The sequence below is a fragment of the Artemia franciscana genome, chromosome 1 (assembly GCF_032884065.1).
Source record: "Artemia franciscana chromosome 1, ASM3288406v1, whole genome shotgun sequence".
Taxonomy (NCBI): Eukaryota; Metazoa; Arthropoda; class Branchiopoda; order Anostraca; family Artemiidae; genus Artemia; species Artemia franciscana.
The window spans coordinates 52,284,775-52,308,804 of NC_088863.1; the positions used below are offsets into that span (position 1 = coordinate 52,284,775).

The 24,030-nt window shown below is 35.1% G+C and overlaps 1 protein-coding gene across 7 annotated transcripts in view; it reads right to left on the minus strand.

Annotated features, from left to right (window-relative positions):
- The window catches only part of LOC136031203 (uncharacterized), a 91,388-nt gene that overhangs the window by 60,719 nt on the left and 6,639 nt on the right, over window positions 1-24,030 (minus strand). For 4 of the 7 annotated variants that reach the window (XM_065710581.1, XM_065710572.1, XM_065710618.1 and 1 more), the window contains exon 2: window positions 12,445-12,558. In XM_065710581.1, coding sequence (XP_065566653.1) covers window positions 12,445-12,558 — 114 coding nt within the window. Of the gene's footprint in view, window positions 1-12,417; window positions 12,559-22,668; window positions 22,835-24,030 lie in introns of those variants that run through there. The other 3 variants (XM_065710589.1, XM_065710599.1, XR_010618465.1) reach the window with 2 other exon arrangements.

Below are 24,030 nucleotides of genomic sequence, written 5' to 3' on the forward strand. Positions count from 1 at the left end.
AAACAACCATGATGCTTGGAAAGAGTGTAGGATAAGGACTCTAATGAAACTATTCGTATTAACCTTTAATTTAATATAACAGTTTAGCAATACGTTAGGGAACCCCTAATTCAGTCCAGTGTTGGCTTAAATTTTCCTGTGTTTTTATTTTTTCACAAAAAAGAAAATTCAAAAAAGAAAAAGCTACAAACCGAACTACCTGAAAGTGCCAAGATGATTGACAATTCGACTGATGAATTTGATCTTATATCCAGTATTAAGGCAATACTGTATCTTAAAGAATCACCTTATCTCGTCCATTATAAGCTCTTTTACTTTGTGTGACCAAACTATTTAGAGTTGATTGGATGGTCTTGTCATAACTTACAGAGCTTGGAAAATAGATCCGAATAAACGACAGAAAACTAAAAGCCGACAATAACGTTCTCAAAAATCATAGAAAGACCGTTTAACCCCTCCCGTTTTATTCCGGAGATAGAGATAATCAGATTTAATGAAACTTAAATCAGTAGAAAGCGGAATTTTTTTCGATTAGATGGTGCAGAAGTTCCTTTTTAAATTTCAGCAATGAGCAGTCCCTAAAAATGTCCTAGCATACCTGTTAGGAAAACTTTAAAAATCAGGTCAAAGAAAATCTTATTTGAGCAGCTTGACAGGATTGGGAGCTCCCTATAGTCCTACCACCTTTAATTGAAAACCATGACAACACAGGAGACGTATTTTTAATGCTGTAAATAAACTGAATAGACAGAGTTGTACTCGACGATTAGTAAAAGATAATATATTTTCTTAATTTTAAACTAGCTCCTCGTTAGCTTTTTTAATTGCTAATACAAGATACCCTATCAATCAATCAATCAATGATTTTATTGACCCATATAAAATGACACGAAAGTGCCCATATGGAGCAAAGGGAAAAAAAGAGAAAAAGAAATCAGACTATGATAAACAATACAAAATAAACGCAATATAATATGAGTGGCTACGGTCTACAGATGAAACAAATTCGGTACGTCGTTTGTCCACAGATACAAATGGATCAGTAACATCATAAAGTTGCGTAACATTGCGCTTGCGAGCCCAAAGAGAAAGACTTAGAAGATACTTTGCATACTTGTAATATAGCTTACGGATTTTCCGTAAATCAGTCATGGTAAATAACTTCCAAAAATGAGCTAGGCCTAGAACATGAGGGATTGTGCAAGTCACAGTTCATATCACCAGGAACCACTATGGACAAACCTAAAGAGGCACAAGAGCTTAGGGATCTTGCAATGCTGACACATGCTCGAGTAAATCTATCGTCTGACGCAAGGTCCCGGTACTCCGTTAGCATGTAGACGGAATAAGACACTGTCGCGTTTGCTTGCACAGCGACAAAGAAACATTCCTCTGCATAAAGGGTCGGTTCCAAACGCTTGTTAACAAGCACGGCAACACCACCAGAGGGACTGCCGCGTTCTGAAACCTTGGCTGGAACCGAGAACACTTTGGTTACGTCGCCAAGTCGCAGCAGGCTTAAAGATACACGAACGAGAAAATGTTCTTGCAGGCACACGAAATCATTGCATAGCATGAGGCTCTCGATGAGAGGAATCTTAATTTAATATTCCACCGTTAATATTCCAGCTAGCAATGCGTACATGCATCAAGGTCATTGTTTAAGGATTTTCTGGACAACAGGACATTTAATACTGCAGCAAAGATGGTTCTTTCAGCTGCAGAGGGCACATTTGAGGTCGTTAGTACAGGGAATCTCTTTCGAGTTGGCATGTCCTTCCCCACACTGGGAACAACGCACAGGATTGGGACATATGCGTGCAGGGTGACCATGCTGCTGACATTTGTAGCATCGCAGTGGGAGAAACTTACATTCGGAAATGTTTAGTCTCTCACAACCTGACGTAAGAGGAGACTGGATAGCCTCATTCAGGTGTTCTTTACTTTCGAAGTGCAGTTTGTACATCCGAGTGGAACGGATTCTCTCGGCTTTGGTTCAGTTTTTTATGCGAGTGGAGAGGTCGTCGGCAGAGACATCCTCGGGAATGAAACGAATTATACCATACATAGAAGTACTAGAGACTTGTTAGGGCAGATGCAAGTGCCTGAGCCACTTTTTTTTATCACTCATCACAACGCGCCATTCATTTTTTCTTGGCTTCAAAATCTACAATATAAGAGCAAGATTCACCACACTTACTTTCCAAGAAATTCTTACATGAGGCAGGGTTATCAAGTTCTGGCGGAGGATGCTTTAAAACGACAGCATTTGGGCTTTGTTGGGGAGGGGTCGGGCTTAAGGGTCGCAGTGGGGGTCAGGTTTCGAGCGCACTCAGAAGCGACATAACCTTGAAAATTCGCAAATAGCTTGATGATTTTTCTCGTGAGGGTGGCGGTTACTTCACCGGAGAGCATAGGGACCTCATCGGGTTCGAATATTGCGAAACGAGGGAGGGAGACGCATTTTTCGTCACAGCTTCTTAAAACTCAGATCAAGTTCAGGACATTGTCCTGATGATTCCGTCTTTTGGTCATGCGCGTAGGAATGCTGACAAGAGACCATAATAGTTCCTTGGCCTGAAATATAGCTTCCGACTTGAAGAATTATACCGCTTTCATCGCAATTTCTTCGGATCTGTTTCCAGGTTTGTTAGCCCTGTAAACAAAGTTCAGCACAGGGTTCCATAAAACCTGCTCGCTCCCCATTCTTTCATCGATTAAAATCCAGGTAAATAACTTCTAATAAAATAGGAAGCGTGGGACCCGGTACACCTATCCCCATCAGTTTAAGTACAAAAGTATGGGCGGTAATACGACTCTTCTGCACCATTCCCACTCTATTCTGCAGTTAGAGAGCTCGACGATTTTAATTTTTTCCGCCAAAATAAGTTGTTGTGGCAACACAACTGGCTGATTAGATGCCATTGCCAGAAAACTAATAATTATATAATTGCCCAAACTTTTAATTCTCAGGATGTTTGTTGAGAAAAAAATAATTTCAACTTATTTGTGAGGGATAAGAGTCTATAATTTTCCAATTGAATAAGCACAATTAACTAATTTTTCCTGTTAGCTTCTAATTTCAGCAATACTTAATTATGAATTTCACTAAAGAAAAGCTGCAATAATCTTGCAGCTTTGAGTATCCGCTGTGGTAGGCTACTGGATAAATCATCTGGTAGACTATCTGTCTTTGAGGTAGTCAGCCGAGGGTGACGAAAATGATTTATAGGTATCAAATGGCTTTAAATTAATTCATATGCTATTCTTTCAATATTTTCGGAACAGAATTCCGTCCTTTCCTAGAGGTTACCGCTGATAAGCGTCTTAGGTCAATGTTTTGCACTGCGTCTTTATTCATTTGTAATTCGCTTTCCTGTTAACTTTCTTTAGATTACTACTAAGGCTATATCAGAGTTACTTCCAGGCACTTCCAATACAATGACAAACCACAATATCAAACAAGTACTCTTTTTTTCTTAGTTCCGATGATTTCCGCGTTAAAAAAAGGATAAATAAACAATTCCTTCATTATAGACCTAACTTCGGTGGCCAAATAATACTTTTCACGTGGTTATTTCCTGTTAAGTCAATTCCTCTTCTTGGTAAATCATAGTTTTAACAAATAATAAAATAAAAATAAATAGAAATCGAAAAAAAACGTTTCCGAAAAGAAGTGATTCAAAGGAAAGTGAAGAGCCATATTAAAACCTAAGACCAGCAGAAAAAGGGAGGAGACCCATCGGGGAGGGGGACCCGTCAGTTAAACAAACTCCCTAGAAACATCTATGAAGAAATGTATACCCCCAGGAATATCGTGCCTGCTACGGCGTCCCCGACTTCAAGCAACATAAGCCCGCTCCCTGGGACAGGAGCAAGATAGACGAGTGATCGAGAAATTCCCCGATCAAGATAGATGAGTGATCGAGGAACAGCGGCAAGATAGGCGAGTGATCAAGAAATTCCTTATGAAATAAATCTCCAAAAGTATGAATTTCGAGTTTTCAGCTGGAATATGAGATCAGTAAAAAGAAAATCAACTAGGCTAGTGATAGCCGTGGAAAAGAATCATTACCAAACAGGCGTTATTAATGAGTCAGGGACAAGATTGAACGGAGTATTTGAAGAAACAATACCAATCCGTGACTCTTACAACTCGTACTTTTTCCGCAATTCTGGTGCATACGATGGATCCGGCGATCACGGAGTCAGCTTTATGATTGGCCACCTTACGCAAAAAAAAACTCTTCCTGTATGGGACCCAGCAAACCCCAGAATAGCCCGACTACGACTGAAAGAAAGACTACCCAACATGAGTGGCAACAGATGCTGTTAAAGAATACTTCTGCACTGATATGAAGATTACAATGCAGGGATGCCCTAATATGGTTTTCTAAGTTACAGAACAGTACCCAAACCAGAGAGGTTATGATGAAAATTCTACCACCCTATAGAAACAATTCCGGGACACCACTGAAAAGGTGGCCACTGAAGTTATCGCCTATGCTCCTGAAAAAACGACAAAAATTATGTCTCAGAGAAAACGCTACATATAATTGAGGCTAGACGACAGGCATCCAACGTATCAACCGCAGTAAGGAATTCGCTGTGTAAACAGATTAAAACAAACCTACGCCAGGAACGCAAACAATTCTGGGATGGATTTGCCTTAGAGATAGACAAAGTAGCTGGAAATAATGACACGAGAAGGATGTTTAGAAACCACATAGAAATAAACAAAAGGAAGACACCTATCACTGATCCCTTAAAAAACTCTCAAGGAAATATGATCCACGACGTACAAGATACGCTTGATCAGCGGAGGATCGCTTTAAAGACCTGTAAAAATTCCAAATACAGAGGTGCAAGACGTATAGGTGATGCTGCTATCAATGGTTTAGAAATCACCACATGAAATCGAAATGACACCACCTTCAGCTCCAGAGATACTAAACGCGATCAAACGGCTAAAGAACAATAAGTCACTTGGCAAAGATGGTCTTCCTGCTGAGGTCTAAGAGGCCTCATCACACGTTGTACCAGAAGAACTATAACTCCTCTTCAGTCTGCTACTAGAGAAGAAGACGTTTCCGTCTGATTGGAACATGCCAGTAATAGTACCAGTATTTGAAAAGGGGGACAAATACGACAAACGCGACTACCGATGGATATCAATCATGGGAATGGTTACCAGATATTTTGAAAATATTTACAACCTCTTGGTAATAGCTTAAGAGATCAATTTGAAACTTTGAGGGAGTATTAATGGGTGAACTGGATTTACATTTTTGACTTGGAGGGAGAAGGAGAAGATAAATTAAAAGACACAATGTGTATTCAGGCCTTTGAAAGAGCATATCCGCAATAGTTGAGATTTTCAGGCACTGTTGGAGAAAGGAAATTGGAGTGCTAAGGATAGCAAATTCAAATTGAAATTGTCTAGGAGGTAAAAGAGCTAACCAATGATAGTCTCTAATTCATACCTACATAACATTTCTGCACTATAAATTTCTATTAGACTTGTAAATTACCCTTTCACCATTACTCAGAAAGGGTTACCCTATTTTAGCTTTGTGTTTTGTTTTAAGGTTTGGTTTTTTATATTTTTATCAGTTTAATTCTGCAGTGAATACAGTCAAGTGGAGGTCTTAACCAAAATATTTGCATAGTTTCTCAATTGTTTCACTGGTTGTTTATTGTCCTCGTTTTCTCCTTTCTTTTCAATTTTATGTTTTATTAGAATTGTAATCAATGGAAGGTTAAGTAGCTATCTACTTAAGATTATTTTATAGATTAAATGTACTATGTTTTCAATATGTCATGTTTTCAATATGGCGTATATCCCAGATCTTGGTACTCATGTCTTTCTGTGCTGGCGTTCAAATATTTCAAAGAAGGGTAAAGACCTTAATTAGTGCTCAAGATACCGATGAGGATTTCCAGTATCCTCAGCAAGGTGCTTGAACTTCTTCTGCTCCCAGAGATATCGGGCAGTTCGGATTTCGTCTGAGCCTCAATTGCACGTTTGTGCACAGATTACTGATAAAAGGTATCAAAAAAGCACATAGAATGGGATCTTCATTATTTATGTGCAGTTTGAATATTACAACGGCATTTGACTCAGTTGTACAGCTGCAGATTTTCCTGAATTTAATTGAATGTGGAGTTAGTGAACATGTAGTTACACTTCTGTTTTACTGGTACTCAGCTATTTCTTTTTGAAAGTTCAGCTCTCCAGATATCAACTGAGCAACTCAATTAAGCTCGTTCGAGGTCTCCGACAATGATTTGTTTTAAGCCCTGTCCTTCTTAACACCCATACTTTTAGAATAACAAAAAATATAATATAAGGATTTAGCATTGGCCTTTGTGACCTTAGTCTTCTTTCGTATTAAGATGATTTGCAGATGCTAAGCTGCGATCTAATCACAATTTACAAGAGAATATTTACTGACTGTAGAAGAATCAAAGTCGATTATGCTGCGACAAGATGAGAGAAGTTCAGAAAATCACTCAGAAGCTGGTCTAATCTACAAGAAAATAAGGACAGATTGAAAGCTGGATATGAAAGCGTTGGTTTACAGGTCAACCCACACAACAACGAGTTTTTGGAATTTAATCCTACAGCAAATAAAAAACAATCAGTAAAAATACTTGTGTGACAGTTGGGTGAAAAAAAAAATTTCACCGGGAAAGTCTATGAAATATTTAGGAGTAACATACGGTCAAGATATTTGAAGTTCCCTTTTAATGGTAACCGAGAAAGTTACCAAAAGCATTCGATCAAGCTACACCAGACTTGTTCCCCTCAAGTTTAGCCTGGACTGAAAGATTCGTGCAAAGCTTTACGCAGCATTGGCTCTCCCTTACCTCCTCTATTTGTTGTCTTTGTGGAACTGGTTTGTCCAAACCGATAGACTTAAACTAAGATCAGTATACTGTAAATATCTCAAGTTTTTACTTCGATACCCCCTTTGGGAGAGATTACTTACGTTCTGAAGACCCAAAATATAGTGGACCCGATTGACACTGTGTCATTATCTAAACGAAATGCTAAAAAAAGGGCGTTTGAAGCATTGTGCGAGTTTCTACCACTACACCTTATCTACGAGTGGGATTGAAGAATTTATTGTTTATTTAAGTGTTTTTCTGTTATTCGAGTGTTCATTTTTTCTTTTTCCTTTTTTGTACTACTTCACTTTTTCTTTTCTCGTATGAGAATTTAATTATTAATATTAATATCTCATGAAAGGCTTAGGCAGTTTAATAAAAAAACGTTAATATTAGTTTTCAGGGGGAGGTAGGAGGAAGAAAATGGGACGCTTTAAATTTGGGAGTTAAGTACATTTTAAATTTTGACTAGGGGAACAAGGGGCCGCCTTCCTCGAACAACCTATGAATGGAAGCCAGACGGTAGAAGAAAGCGAGGCTGCCCCAGAAATACATTGAGACGAACATATGACCGAGATCTGAGGACAGCTGGTACATCACTACTACCTGAATGGGAAGACTTCATCGCTGCAGCATCAATGCGGAACAAATGGAGAGGCTTTGTCGACACCTTATGCGCCACCGATGGCTCTGGAGGAACTAAGGTCTAAGGATAAGGAACAAGGGGAGCATGTTAAGGACAACAAATTTTGAAAAAACGAGGTCTTATTTATCCTTTTTTTTAAATCTGACCTGCTTTAAGATTTCAGGCCAAAGAACAGGTAATTCAAACACTGTGGTTTTTATTAGTCAAAATGTCAATAACTTCAATCTGGACCTGCCAACTAAAATCAATTCGCGTTTAGAAATTTCCTTTATAGGTGATTTTAAAATTTTTATTATGTATAAGGCTTCAACTTCATAAATAGCTTAAGTGGTAAGGACACACGTCATAAATTAATATAATTGAAATCAATTTCAAAACAGAAATATTTTTCACAATTAAAGCTGAAAAAAGAAAAATTAAAGCTGAAAAGGGGGCTTTTAGGGTAACTGGAATTTTGACCTTAAAGCCAAAACATACCAACCCTCTCCTAACTTTACAGCTTTAAACCTTCATATTTTCTGAATTTTCGGCCAAAAATAGACAATCTTCCTGGCAGTAGGCCTATATGTTTTCGAAAAAACTCTCTTTTATTGCAGGGCCTAGCCACACAAAAATATTTTTATCTACCCACAAAAATATTTGCACCCAGATTCGATTTAACTGATTAAGCTATTTGCTTATAAGGTTACCAAATAATTGACTAGCTCAAAGCAAAAACTAAACATAATGATCTCACGATTTCGTCATCCAATTTTGAAAAACGACCCTAATCTGATTAAATGCTTCCTTGCAGTTTATTTACATAATTAGCCCCTGACTTAGGCTGTTCATTTTAATTTAGCAGTACCTTCTTACCTGGTGTTTTTCCTTTATCCAAATAAGCGGCATCTCTTTTTAATTTGACGAGCCTTTTCCTATTCGGGATATGTTTATTAAATTGAAACCGGTTAACTTAGCTATATAAAACAATACCTCACATCTTTATACCAAGGTTTACAATTACCCTGATCTGCATGCAGAATCTTCTCATATTTTCAAGGCAATTTCAATAGCCATAGCCACTGATTTCCTGTTAAATTAAAAAAAAAACTAAGTTTTTCAATTGAAAGTGAGGAGCAACATTAAAACTCAAAAAAGAACAAAAATTACTAAGCATATGAAGGGGGTTGTCCCCTCTTCAACATCTTGCTCTTTACGCTAAAGTTTGTTGGTACTTCTAAAAAAGTGTCTTATTGCTCCAATTAAACGACCCTTGTGTTTCAGGATTCCTTCTTAAAGAATTGGGACATAATTCAAACTTTAACGTAAATAGCGAGGTGTCAAGGAGGGGACAACCGCCTTCATATACGTAGAAACTTCTGTTCGGCTTAAGTTTTAATGTTGCTCCTTACTTTCAGTTGAAAGACTCATCTTTTTATTAGTTTCTTATTGTTTTTTAAATAATGCCACGATGTATGGCTGCGTCTTCATGGAGAAATACTCCTCCCCTCGGAGTTATCCTCTGAACTATTCAATCCCACTGCAAATTTAACCCGGACAATTGCCCTTAACATCTACGAGCGCAACACTGAGGCTGAAAAGAGAAAGAAAAACCTAAAAACAATTTTGTAAAGGAATTCTGGCACATTCCCCCACTGCAAAATTTCCCCTGAAAAGTTAACCCCCTGTAAACTTTCCAATCCATGGAAAATTCTCCCATGGAAACCACCTTCATATACGTAGAAATTTCTGTTCGGCATAAGTTATAGTGTTGCTCCTTACTGTCAGTTTAAAAACTCGTTTTTTTTTTATTTCTGATCGTTTTTTAAATAATGCTACAAAATCTGGCTAGGTCTCCATGGAAAAATACTCCTACCCACAGAGATATCCTCTGAACAATTCAATCCCAGTGAAAATTTACCCCGGAAAATTGGCATTAACAACTAAACGCACAACATTAAGGCTGAAAAGAGAAAGAAAGACCTAAAAGCAATTTTGTATAGGAATTATGGCAAATTCCTCCACTGTAAAATTTCTGCTGAAAAGTTCACCCTCTGTAAACTTTCCAACCCAGGGAAAATGTGTCCCATCCCCCCCCCCCGCGCCTTAAAATCTATGCATACTTCTAAAGTATTTATTGGATGATGTTGGAAAAAAGGGTGCAGGAGGGGGCCTAGTTTCCGTCGAATATTTTTGGTCACTTAAAAAGGGCATAAGAACTTTCAATTTCTGTCCGAATGAGCCCTCTCCCAACATTCTGGACTACTGGGTGATCATCCCCGGGAAAAACAAACAAAAAAGAACAACAAATGAAAAAGTATTCATGATCTTTCTTCTGGCAAAAATAGAGAATTTCCCATTTTTGCTGATAGGAGGTTGAAACCTCAACAATAAGGTTCTCTGATATGCTGAATCTGGCGATGTGATTTTCATTAGGATTTTTCAAATTTTAAAAGGGGCCCTCTCCCCTATTTCGAAAATAAGGAAAAAATTTTCAGACTTGTAGCCTTTGATGAGTAACGCTAAGTTTAGTGAAACTTATAAGTTTGAAATCAGCATAATAAGCCGATTCTTTAGATATATCTATGTGAATTAAAATTCTTTATTTAGAGTTTTGGTTACTATTGAGCCGCGTCGCTCCTTACTTACAGTTCGTTACCACGAACTGTTTGATCATTCACACATGGATACAACGCATTAGTTACCTTATCTAGTCTGTACACATACTTCTTAAGTTATTCAGCTATACGTGCACATGTTGTTAATGTTTGTATTCACGTCAAGGACATACGTCGGGGAGAGGCAATCAGGTTCTTATTCCATTGCCCAAGAAATAGGATCAATATTTTTCAGATTTCACTCACACTTTCCCATCATTTATCCCATTTTTGCCTTTTTTCCAAATATTTACTCCTTCCTCCACCTTTGCAAGTACCAAATTTAAATTATTAAAAACGTAATAAAGAAAAATTAGTAAAAAATGGCACTCTTACTAGTCATTTATTTTAATAAATAATTTATTTCAAATTTCAAATTGTTCGTAAAAATGTTAATTATTAATCATCGGAATTTTTAAGGCTTATAAAAGGAAACTTATAAAAGTTTTATGTTCGGAAACTTAGAATAATAAGATTAGAAAAAACAAACAAGGTAAGTAAGAAGGGAAGGGAAGTAAAAAGCAACATAAAAGCACATTGGCATCCGGGATTGATAAAAGATCAAACAGATAGACTTGAGATGATACAAAAAAGAGCTGTAAAAATTATACTTGGACAAAACTACTCAGCTTACGAGGATGCACTGAAACAACTCAATTTGGACTCACTTGATAGTCGTAGACATGGCTTAACATATAGATTTGGACTAAATTGCTTGAATTCCCCAACTCATTGTCGTCTACTACCCAACCTTGAGAGCTCCCCAACTGAAGGACCAGTTGCTAGACTCCGACAAATAAAAAAGAATTGTCCACATTTACTGACTTGCTCAGCCTATAGTACTGAGAGATATCGTAAATCATGTGTCCCATATGTTACCCATCATTTTAATAATATTGACACGACTAACATTTAATGTTTGATTAATATGTGTTTGATTAATACAATGTTTGTTTAAATTTTCCTGTGAGTGTTTTTGAAGGTATAATTTATTTTTGTAATAACATGCTATTGCTAGCTCCGGCTATTGTAGTGAATAAATATATTCTATTTTATTCTGTAAGAGAAAGATAAATGAAGATAGGGAGTAAAAACTACTAGTGCCACCGAAAAGCGTAGCGTTTGGCGACTTCTTTAAAAAAGTAGAATATTCCAAAAAATATTTAAATCTGGTATGGTGATGTTTAATCACCAATTTCATATTGCTGAAATTTTTCTATTTGTGATAGTCAGTGTGAATTTTTTGTTTTATAGGTCAAAATGTAGTATGAACAAAGTAGGTCTAGATTAGCTAGGGATAATCATGCCAGGCTAAGTAATATAGTTTACTTTAAGGTGGTAGGGCTACTGGGCCATAAATCAGCTTGCTTTACCTGTACATGAATTTTAAAGTATCTGAAAAAACAGCTATACAGAGTGTAGGGTAAAAAAAACACAGTACACCAAATGGAAGTAGTAAATTTCTTTCCTACACCAGTTTCCTACACCTACACCAGTTACACTTTTATAACTTTTCCATACAACTTTTTCTTTGAGAGTACCCATGAGTGCAGTTATTCATAAATAACGAATGATGTATGCCTACCTATGTATCAAATAATTCTAGGTTTTTAAGCTTACTTTAATTAGAGTATTCAACAACTATCATTACTTAAAAACACAATAGCCCAACTATTATTCCAGCCATACTGATGAACATCTTAAGACATTAACAGAACTGCATTAAAACCAGAGACAAATCCCAAATTGAACCTGTATTGAAAGGTCTAGTATAGGAATCTTTGAAACAGTTCAATTTTCGAAACGGACTAAAATCAATATTATTTAGATTTGGTGCAAGCTTGCTTAAATTCAAACAATTTTTTTTTAGTTTAACTAAATTATTTAATCACGAAGTTCAATTGTGCCTTGTTCCACTGACGACTTTTGAATGACAAACTTGCTCTTCAAAAGACTGAACTTGACACCTCTGCTCTTTAGCCTGCCAAAAAGATAGCTTCAATCATATTGTCAATGATATTCATATTTACTGAAATGCGAAACATGCTGATCATTTTCCCAATCCACATATTACGTACCTAACACACTACTTGGGAAAAAAACCCTCTTAACTACGCAAAGCATATGAAACACATCTGTACAAATTACAACTTAAGAATATTCACCAGAATATACTGACATATCAGCCAAACTACTGCATAAATTACATCTGTACGAATTACAACCATCTATGAAACACATCTGTACAAATTACAAGTTGAATATATTCACCAGAATATAATGACATATCAGCAAAACTACTAGTGGCATCAGACAGTTGAGTATTCGATTCTTTGTCTCTTCCCATTTTAGTTCTATAATGATCTTGTTCTGACTCAGATATGTCTAAAAGTAAAAGAAATTATCTATAATTTTACGCATAAATAGGTCCTGTAATAATCTACCTACACACAATTTGATTATGGCTGAATTGGACGTTGGAAAATGGCTTGGCATACAGATCCCTTTTATTGTTGACAGCAGATGATGTATATTCTGTGCACTTAAGGAACTTCTTACACCAGCATTGTACATCTCTATTGAACGATCTCTGTAAATGAATGTTCTATCAAACCCGTCAGTATATTCCTTGAAACAACAATGGTTACAAATTTAGTCAAAACCTAGTGAAAAAAACAGGCAAAAGATTAGTTGAATTTTGCAAATTTTTATGTGCCCCATGCAACAAGTTATGCTAATCTTTTTTTTTTAAATAATATGTAAAATTAAGCAAAAAACTAGATATTTATACCAACAAAAAACTAGCTTCTTTTTATGAGCCATCCTTTAAAATATTTAGATTTATTTACTTACATTACTGATAAATTTACTTACAAGGATATATGAACTTGTATATTATTTAGATTACCATATATGGTTATAATTACATAACAACTAAAATTTATACATTTTCCTTATAATGTTTCAATAAATCACAAAAAAATTTTGATGTGGATGCTGGATGCCATCTTATAGATCAGTAGAAGCAGACAATACTACTATTGCTATAACAAGTCACTGCAGCACCAAGCCACCTTAGGCTAACACAGCTATGCATGCTCCTCCTCCATCCTAATCTATTCAAAGCCTCCCTCTTTACACCCATCCAAGAAATTACCATCTTTTTGAATCTTTCTTTACATCCTTCCTCCTCAATCGCGGACGACCTGCTTTCCGTCTAGCCTTAGACGGTTGGCCGAAAAGAACTATGTTTGGTAGTCTGTAATTCTTCTTCAGCAGAATGTCCCCTAGCCATCTCAACCTTTCTCTCATTATAGCCAAGAAAGCGGGATTGAATCGCACTTATCGTACAGCCTACTGTTTGAAATACGGTCAGTCAGCCAGATATTCTAAACAATCTTCAGGCAATTTCTCTAGAAAACATTCAGCAAATATTCATTCCTGTTTTGGAGATCCCTAGCTTCACCACCATGTTTGACTGGTGTCATCACTGTGGCTTCCAATGTTATAAACTTGGTTTGCAGACTTAACTTTATATTCTTCCACTTTTCCTAACTGTGAAAAAAAAACCCTGAGCCTAGGATATTCAACTTTCAACATCTTCTCTGATCCCATGGTCTTTATTAATAATAAATAAAAAAAACAAGTTTTTTCAACTGAAAGTAAGGAGTGACATCAAAACTTAAAACGCACAGAAATTACTTCGTATATGAAAGAGGCTGCTTCCTCATCAACGCCCCGCTCTTTACGCTAAAGTTTGACTCTTTCTCTCAATTCTTCTTTCTAAAACAGTAAAAAACTTTAGCGTAAAGAGCGAAGCGTTGATGAGGAAGCAGCCTCTTTCATATACGAAGTAATTTCTGTGCGTTTTAAGTTTTGATGTCACTCCTTACTTTCAGTTGAAAAAACTTGTTTTTTTTATTTAATTTCTGAACGTTTTTGAATCAATGCATGTTTTGATTTTGGCTCTCCGCAGAGGAATGATCAAAACGAAATTTGCATATTTTTTTTTTGGCTCAATGGCTTTCTCATAATTTTGATCGAATGATTTTGAGAAAAAAAGAGCGGGGGACGAAGCCTAGTTGCCCCCCGATTTTTTGGTTAATTAAAAAGGCAACTAGAACTTTTAATTTTTTACGAATCTTTTTATTGGTAAAAGATTTACGTAACTTATAAATTAGCTTACGTAAAGAACTTTTGTATTCTCATGTTTTTATTACATATATGAGGGGATTCGCCCCATCGTCAGTACCTCGCTCTTTACACGAAAGCTTAAATTTTATCCCAATTCATTAAGAATGACCCCCTGAATCACAAAAGCCGTAGAATAAGTAGTTGAAATTACCGAAAATATTTTAGCGTAAAGAGCAAGGTATTAGAAGGAGGTGAGCCCCTCATATGGGTAATAATTTCTGTTTGTTTTAAGTTTTATTGCTGTTCCTTACTTCCAGCTGAAAAAGCTTTTTCACTTTTATTTTTTAATTGTTTTTTTTTTAATAATGCTAGTAAATCCTGCTCTCCCTTCATGGAAATTTTCTTCTCCCATTACAAATTCTCGAAGGAAAGTTCCCCCAGCATATCCCCCTCTTCTCAACCCCTCCCCCAAACCAAAAAAATCCTCCTGAAAACGCCTGTATATTTCCCAATAACCATTACTATATGTAAGCACAGGTCAAAGTTTGTAACTTGTTGCCCCTCCCACGGGGACTGTGGGGGAGTAAGTCGTCCCCAAAGACATAGTTATAAGGTTTTTTGACTCCGCTGAATAAAATGGCTATCTCAGAATTTTGATCCGTTGACTTTGGGAAAATAATTAGCGTGGGAGGGGGCCTAGGTGCCCTCCAATTTTTTTGGTCACTTAAAAAGGGCACTAGAACTTTTCATTTCCGTTAGAATGAGCCCTCTTGCAACATTCTAGGACAACTGGGTCGATACGATCACCCCTGGGGAAAAGAAAAAAAAAACAAAAAAACAAAAAAACAAATAAACACGCATCCGTGATCTGCCTTCTGGCAAAAAATGCAAAATTCCACATTTTTGTAGATAGGAGCTCGAAACTTCTACAGTAGGGTTCTCTGATACGCTGAATCAGATGGTGTGATTTTCGTTAAGATTCTATGACTTTTAGGGGGCGTTTCCCCCTATTTTCTAAAATAACGCAAATTTTCTCAGGCTCGTAACTTTTGATGGGTAAGACTAAACTTGATGAAACTTATATATTTAAAACCAGCATTAAAATGCGATTCTTTTGATGTAGCTATTGGTATCAAAATTCCATTTTTTAGAGTTTTGGTTACTATTGAGCCGGGTCGCTCCTTACTACAGTTCGTTACCACGAACTGTTTGATAATGCCAAGTTAAGTGAGGCTGTTCACCTGATCAATCTTTTCGTACCCAACGCCACCTTTTTATCTTTATTTATTCCTAGCCTTAGGAATTTAGTCTTCCTAACATTATTTTTCAAACCTATTCTAGCACCGTCAACTTCCAACACCTCTTAGAGTTCAATCATTTTGCTCACACTTTCATCTAGGATGCCTAAATTATCAGTATAATCTAAGTCCAGGAAAGTTTTTCTTGCCCATTCAATTCCTTGTTCTCCCATTGCCTTTCCTCTGCTCCTTAAGACAGAGTCCATCAAAATAATCAATACAAAGGGGGACAAAACACAACACTGCTTAAGTTATGATTTAATACAAAACCAGCTTCAAACAACATTTCCTACTTTAACTACAGCAGTGTTATTCTTGTACATAGAACTAATCACTTTAATGTATTTTTCTTATATACCAAATAAAGATAAGGTTTTCACTAAAGCTTATCTATTAACAGAATTGAACACTTGTTCATAATCTATAAGACTGAGGACTGAAGGTGTTCGATAACTCAGGCACTTATCAATTATTAATCTGAGAGTGAAACTTTGATCAACACATCTACCCTTCCTAAAACCTTTCTTCTCTTAAAGCTTTATCTACAGCACATATTTCAGTCTAAAAAGTATCATATAACTAAGTAGTTTCTACAAACAGAGACCAGACTAATGCCTGTATATTTACAACACTCACTCTCTCACTTTTATCATATTTCTTATAAAGTGGTTTAACTAGGGTTTTACTGAAATTACTAGATATTTCCTCTTCTTCTAAAAAAATATTCATAATCTTCAATAACTTATTCTAACCTCAGAGCCACTATATTTAAGAAACTCAATTACCACACTATCAGCACCTGGGGCGTTATTATTTTTTAATCCTTTTAGTACTGTCACTAATTTTTCCTCACAAAAAAACAAAAAAATCTCCCTTGACATCCAAGGTATAGCAAATTCTTCATTTTCTTCATATCTTTTCCTGTAGCTCTGTCTTGTTTTAGCAAATTTTTTTAATATTCTTCCCATCTCACTTTAACTATTTTTTTGTCACTATTTGTTGCCCTGTTTCTATATTCAACAGGGACAAATCCAGATTGACTAATCCCTCTGAATTTATTAACATGTCAGTACAATATTTTACTATTACGCCATCTAGCTGCATCTTCTAGATCTTCGGCAATTTTATCCATGGTCTCCACTTCATATCCCCTTAGTTCATATTTTAATGCTTTCTCCACTTCCTTTATATTCCTGGAGAAGGAGGAGAAGGGGCTTGCACAAGCCCCTTCTCCTCTCTATTAAACATAAAGCAGAAACCAAGCAAACAGGAACCCAGAGAGTAAAAAAACCTAACTTGATTCTAAGCTCTAGATAACTTTCAGGTTATTTTGTAAATAAAATGCAAGCATGAAGTAAGCTTTAGTTATGTTTTTTTTGTCTAATGCCTTAAACATGAAACGTTTATCCCAGTTTACTTTTCATTTATCCTCTTATATGATATCCATTTCTGAGTTGCTGCACAAGTTTGAGAAATTCAAAAAAAGTCAAAGGAGACAAAACTATAAAGTGCCAGTAGGCTTTTCTTGGAATCAGGTAATTTAACTGATCGTCAGATTTTACATAATTGTTGAACTGAGCTCAAGATCTCAATTCACTTTGTTAGATATGTAATACACAAAACACATTTTCTGCTCGTAAGATACTATTCATGTCTTTTATTTCATAACTGTAATTCCTTTTTTTCCTCTTACATCTTAAGTGAAAATTGTTTGGGTTAATCAAAATTTACAAAGATAGAAATAAGAAAAATCCAACTTAAAGTAGATAGGTTATAACAAACACTTAACCTAAAATTATTAACAATATAATTAAACTAATCAAATAGTTAAAATTCACTTTAGCTAATATTTATATTTTGCTTACAATTGTAAGATAGAATGGAATAGAATATATTTATTCACTACAATAGACGGATCTAGCATTAGGATGTCACGACAAAAATAATTTGGACCTTCAAAAACGCTCACAGGAAAATTTTATCAAACATTAAATATTAGTCATGTCAATATTTTTAAAATGACGGGTAAAATATGGGTACGATATCTCTCGGTACTATAGGCTGAGCAAGTCAGTAACTGCGGACAATTCTTTTTTATTTGTCGGAGTCTAGTCACTGGTCCTTCAGTTGGAGGGCTCTCAAGGTTGGGTAGTAGACGACAATGAGTTGGGGAATTCAAATAACTTAGTCCAAATCTAAATGTTAAGCCATGTCTATGACTATCAAGTGAGTCCAAATTGAGTTGTTTCAGTGCATCCTCGTATGTGGAGTAGTTTTGCCCAAGTATAATTTTTACAGCTCTTTTTTGTATCGTCTCAAGTCTATCAGTATGATCTTTTGTCAATCCCAGATGCAATGCAGGGCATGCATACTCAAGAGAATGTCTCCAATAGCTGCAGTATACGACTTTAAAACCTCAGTTGGCATAACAAATCTTTTTAGGTTGGAAAATGAATGTAAAAACGAGTCGCCTTTTTTAGTCAGATAGTCAACGTGCGAATTCATTTTGTTCATTTGAATGCAGGTCATTTTGAATTTTTTTTGGAATAACATTTATTCTCAGCAGTATTTCAGGTGCTTTTTGCAACAAAACTGAAAGTTCTACAAGATTTCTTAGATATTTCAGCAAATTAAAGACACTAAAAATTTGAGTGTTTAAACATGCAGCTAAACATTTAAAGACTGTAGACCTATAAAGACACATAAGAAGCTGGAGAGTATTAAACCAAAGATAAATATATATTGTATTTACAATCAATCATCTACTACTACTACTACTACTACTAACAACTCATCACAGCACCAAGTCACCTAAGGCCAACACAGCTACGCACGCTCCTCCTCCTATTCAAAACCTCCCTGTTAACACCCTCCATGGAAGTTCCCATTTCCTTTAAATCTTTCTTTATGCATCCTTCCATCCCCAATGAGGACGACCTGCTTTCTGTTTAGTGCTAGACGGTTGGCTAAAAAAGACAATCTCCAGCAGAGGCTAAAATAGTTTTCTTCTGAAAAGCTAATATTTTCGTACATTGGAGGTGTGTAGACGAAAACCACAATATGGCTGACACACTCTAAACCTATTTAAATACTTTTGAATTAAGAAAAAGAAAGACTTCTGCCTGATGGCTGCTGATAGAAAGCTATCTAGCTGCTGAGCAGGGAACTCAGTATATCAATTGCGCTTATGCTAAATTTATTTCTAGAAGTACATTTGTTGAAGTTCAAAATAAAGTGGTTCGTTTGCAGCGTGTATAATAGTATCCTGTTTTAAATTAGATTTGAAGGAGACGAGGGAAACTATATCACAAAAACAACTTTGGATCATTTTTTATCACAGCAAAACTTTGGATCATGCAGAGAAACAAATTCTTTGAGCAATCATGCCAGAATGTACCCTATATGGTTATAGACTAGTTCAGTAGCAGAAAACAAACTAGAGAGATATGAGTCAAGAATCACTAGCCTTTTTTTGGGGGGGGGGTGCATTCTCCAGTTAACCTTATGCTGGTCAAAATAGATTACTATGCTTATAAAATAGTGGAAGTAAAAAATTGAAAATTGATAAATAATACAAAAAAATTGCTTGAAGGGTTTATAGGGTTATAAAAATTAAGTATTACTTTGCTTTTATTTATTTTCTACAACATTTATGGAGCATAAGGCCTGAAACAGCATTTTTTTGGTGTATGGTTCCAGAAACTTTTGAAGATCTCAGCTCATCAAATCGATTCCAGAAAATCTATTAGGATAATGGACAAAGAAAATTGATAATATCAAACCCTTGTGCATAGCCAAAGGGTGATCACCGAAGATCCTGCATCGAAAAATGAGGCGTATTTGTCAGATTATTATACCCGAGCTTGCTTTCATTGATCCCAAAGCCCTTGGCAGAGTCAAAGCACCAAAAACAAGAAAAGTGGCAACATTGTGAAGGTCATGTCAAATATCAGAATTTTAATAATACTAAACTTTTGCTAGAGCTAATCTAAGCCAATCACATTTCTCATAAAATTCTTTAATTTTTTGAAAAATTCCACTGAAAATTGTGACTTGATCTACTAAAAACTACTCAACTAAAAATTGGGATTTCTAGCATACCCAAGCAAACACACAAATACATCCTTTAAACAAAAAATCAGATAATTTATTTGTTTGCTTTCAAAAACTCTCTTAGTAAACTTGGCAGAATAATGTGGTTTATAGCAGTCAAACATGCCTTATAGTTTATAAGTTAAAAACTATCAGCTTTTAATATAAATTCTTTATTGTTTTCTTGGCACCTTCTATCTAGTGACAGCCCCATCTCCCTCCAACCATTCAAAAATCTCTTCTAGATCAGCTGGTGCTAATGTGAAACCACTGTTAAAATAAAGCTGGATTCTTGACCATGTTTCTTATGAAGTAATTCAATGTTTAATAAATTATTCTTTATGGCAATTTTTCTTTTCTTGGCAGTATTTGCTTTATGTATATTTCTCTGATGGCTTGAAACAATAATTTTCGTATTCTGGATTACTGCAATAACAACTTTTGTAGATAAAATATTCATTTTATTAATGATTAGTTCCATCAAGATGATTCCCATATGTGAAGAAATGAACACCTGTTTTTCAAAAAAGTTCTTATTTAAAAAAAAAGTGTGATAGTTATAGACATACACGAGTTACCAATAATAGGTGGATTAGTAGAAAATATTTTCATCATCTATTTCACAGATTCAGTTTCATAAATACACTAATGTAGCCTATATTAGATATTATACAGTTATTGGACTGGATAGCCTCTTTCTTAAATATCTATGTGAGACTGTGAAAGTTCAACTGTATTTTTATTCATTTCTTTTGTGAAGGCTCTATCTAGCTAAGTTATTCAATGTCTCTTTTTCTAGAAGATTAAAAATGATTTCCTAATCAATTACTTTTATAAGCTTATTTTTAAATTTGGTCCATCCAGGAAAAATAAAATTCAATCAGTAACAGTGACTATTTTTTCTCTACTCACTTTAACTTTCTTGTGTCTTACTGAGTTTGGCTGAGCTTTAACGCTTTTTGATTTTTCAGACCATTTTCAAGGGTCAGGCACACCTTGGGATAACCTATTCCTTGGTATAATCATGATAAGCAGGATCAATATGACTAGAAAGTACTTTGAGATTGCATGAAACAGATGTGTCATGGAGGTATTGCATATTTAGGTCCTGGAGCCTAGACTATACTGATAGTCTTATCAGTATATCAGTATATCAGTATAGTTTTTGTGTCTCAATTCAGATAGATACAGATCTGACATGTCTACAATTTTTTGAGACACATAAATAAGAAAAGGGGTAGACATGGCAGCTAACTAATACCTCACAGGTTCTTTGGTAAATTTTCCAATTAATATAATATTGAGATAGCTAAGAAACAGACAGCTGAGACACACATTTAGAATCAGAATTTGAACCGAATTCCATATAGCAAATGAAGTTCAATTGCACTGCAAGTTTACTTTACTCTCCCCTCCTAATGGCCACGTATATCTTTCATTACTTTTCCAAAAGTGGGGCGGCAAAATAGCAATGCTATTTGGCAGTTTTCAAATTTGATGGCAGATGTTGTCAGAAAATGCAATTTTAACTTATAAAAATACTTTTTGCTCAAAGAAAAGTGGTCAAAACACAAGTTGTGCTACTACAATGTTGACAGCTTTTGGAATTCTATTGAATTCTGCTACTGGCAGCTTTGGAACTTTTCCATACCTGATCTTTCACATTTTTAACGCTTTTTGGAATAGCCATAAATTTATTGTTGAGACTGCTAAGAAATATAGATTCCTTTGGAACCAGAATTTTATCCTGAACCTGAATTCATTTCAGATTGCAATAGAGCCTAATATAAAGGAAAATTATACTTAGACTCAGTACATAATTTTGTTTCTAAAGACATGTCTATTTCTTAGCCACCTTAATATTCTATTAAACACGACGTTTACCATATTTTTGGGCCTGCGATTCATTCCTGAAAGTTTTATTCACCTAACTCAACTACTTTCCAGGGTTGCAAGAAGCCCCTAAACTAGAATGTACATTATTTATTGATAATAGTTGGTGTTAAACAGATCTTTAGTTTTTTGCAATTCTTTTTAAGTGATTTTGACATCTTCAATAAATGTAAAGGTAAATACTTTTATTAAAAGAGTATACAGATAGCTAAGAAACAAACTTATCTCTTAGTATAGGATTTCATCCTGAATCCAAATATAACAATTGATTCTGTCACAAATTTGATTTTAAGCCCTTCATGGACCCACAAAGAGGATACCTTTTTTTTCCTATTTTAGAAATGGCTTATGTACTTGTGTTGGTGTCAATCTTGTCAAACTGGTTTTACTGTAAATTGAACTAACAGTGACAAAATTGAGAATTGATAAATGCTTGCGAAATATAGAATTTGGGCTATATATTTGGGTAAAGTTGGAAAGGATAAATTAGGGTAAAATCAAATTTGTGACAGAAATGAAAGTCTAATTTAGATTCAGCATGAAGCTATCTGAATACTCTGTCAAGACATATATTGCCCAAAGTAAATACAAAGAGATGCATAATTATGCTGGAATATATTATTTAGGGCAACATCTCACCATCAAGGCAGGGGGATGCACTGCCAGTGTGGATACCTAGTCTAATTATATTACTTTTGTTTATTTGGTATGCTTCTAAGTGTAAAACAACTATTATAGACTGAAACATTAGAAAAATTCCTGTTACAGGCATAAGCTACAACCACTTAAGGTCTCAAAGTAAGCTAAAATCTCAAATTACTCAAGATAGTATTAGCCTAGGTCTAATTGTTTTTTTTCTCATAGATATCTGGGTTAAAATTGAAAAAAATAATCAGATCTGTGGTCAATTTTTTGTCATTCTGCTAGAACAAGGAGCTAAAATGGTAAAATACTAATTAAGCTACTTTTTTGCTATCTTGAAAAGGTTTGCTATCTATCTGGAAGTTAGAAAATGAAACTTTCAGGGATGGGTCTACTGACTAAAGTATGTCCTGGAAAGGCATTTTGAAGTACCTACCCTCACTTCTTTTCCCTCTAGAGGACAGTGACCCTTGATGACCTTTAAAATATTTGCTTTATGAAAGTGAAACCATGCAAAACAGATCTTCTGCTTAAATATAGTACAAGAAAACTGTTTTCAGCTCCACAAATTGCTGAATCCCAATTAATGAGGTTTCAAAGATCTGCAAATACATTTCCGAAAATTTAGAACAAAAACCATTGATATGGCTTAAAATTCTATTAAAATAAAAGGAATTGCATTCTTAGAACTAAAACCAGAGAAAAAAAAAATGTGATGACTGAAAATTAAGGTAAAATGCTGTTTTGTCAAATTTCAATAGATATAGGTATAGTAAATATGGTATAGGTATAAATTCGATATAAATTCAATTGGTATAGGTATTCCTATAAACCGAAGACTTGGAAAACTATAGGTTCTATCACTATCTTAGCTCTATGACTATCTGCCTTGGTTCTAATGCTCTAGGAATGACAAATGGACGGATAATAGATAAAATATCAATTAATAAATGAACTAATATCATTTTGATACAATCCTAATAAGGGGCAATTAATACTAGAATTGCCTCTCACTCAATTGGACTATTTGTCTTGGCTGTTTCTACAATAAGCCATGACTTTATGCCCACAACTGTTCCATTTTAATTCAAAAATCAAAGGTAAATAGGTATAGTAAATACCAGTAAATATTTTTTACTTCATATTATTGACTAAAATGTTGGTTTCAAACTGAGATTAAATAAAAAAACAAGTTTTTTTTAGCTGAAAGTAAGGAGCAACATTGAAACTTAAAACGAACAGAAAATACTCCGTATATGTAAGGGGCTTTTCCTCCTTAACGCCCTGTTCTTAAGGCTAAAGTTTGACTCTTTCTATTAACTCGACTTTTTAAAACAGTAAAAACTTTAGCGTAAAGAGCAGGGCATTGAGGAGGAAAAGCACCTTACATATACGGAGTAATTTCTGAACAGAAAATACTCCGTATATGTAAGGGGCTTTTCCTCCTCAACGCCCTATTCTTAAGGCTAAAGTTTGACTCTTTCTATTAACTCGACTATTTAAAACAGTAAAAAACTTTAGCGTAAAGAGCAGGGCATTGAGGAGGAAAAGCACCTTAAATATACGGAGTAATTTCTGTTCGTTTTAAGTTTTAATGTCACTCCTTACTTTCAGTTAAAAAAAACTTGTTTTTTTATTTAATTTCTGAACGTTTTTAATAATAACACATAACACATAAATAATTAAAACGAAATTTGCATATTATTTTTTTTGCTAAATGGCTTTCTCATAGTTTTAATCAGAAGATTTTGAGAAAAAAGTAGCGGGGGAAGAGGCTTAGTTGCCCTCAATTTTTTGA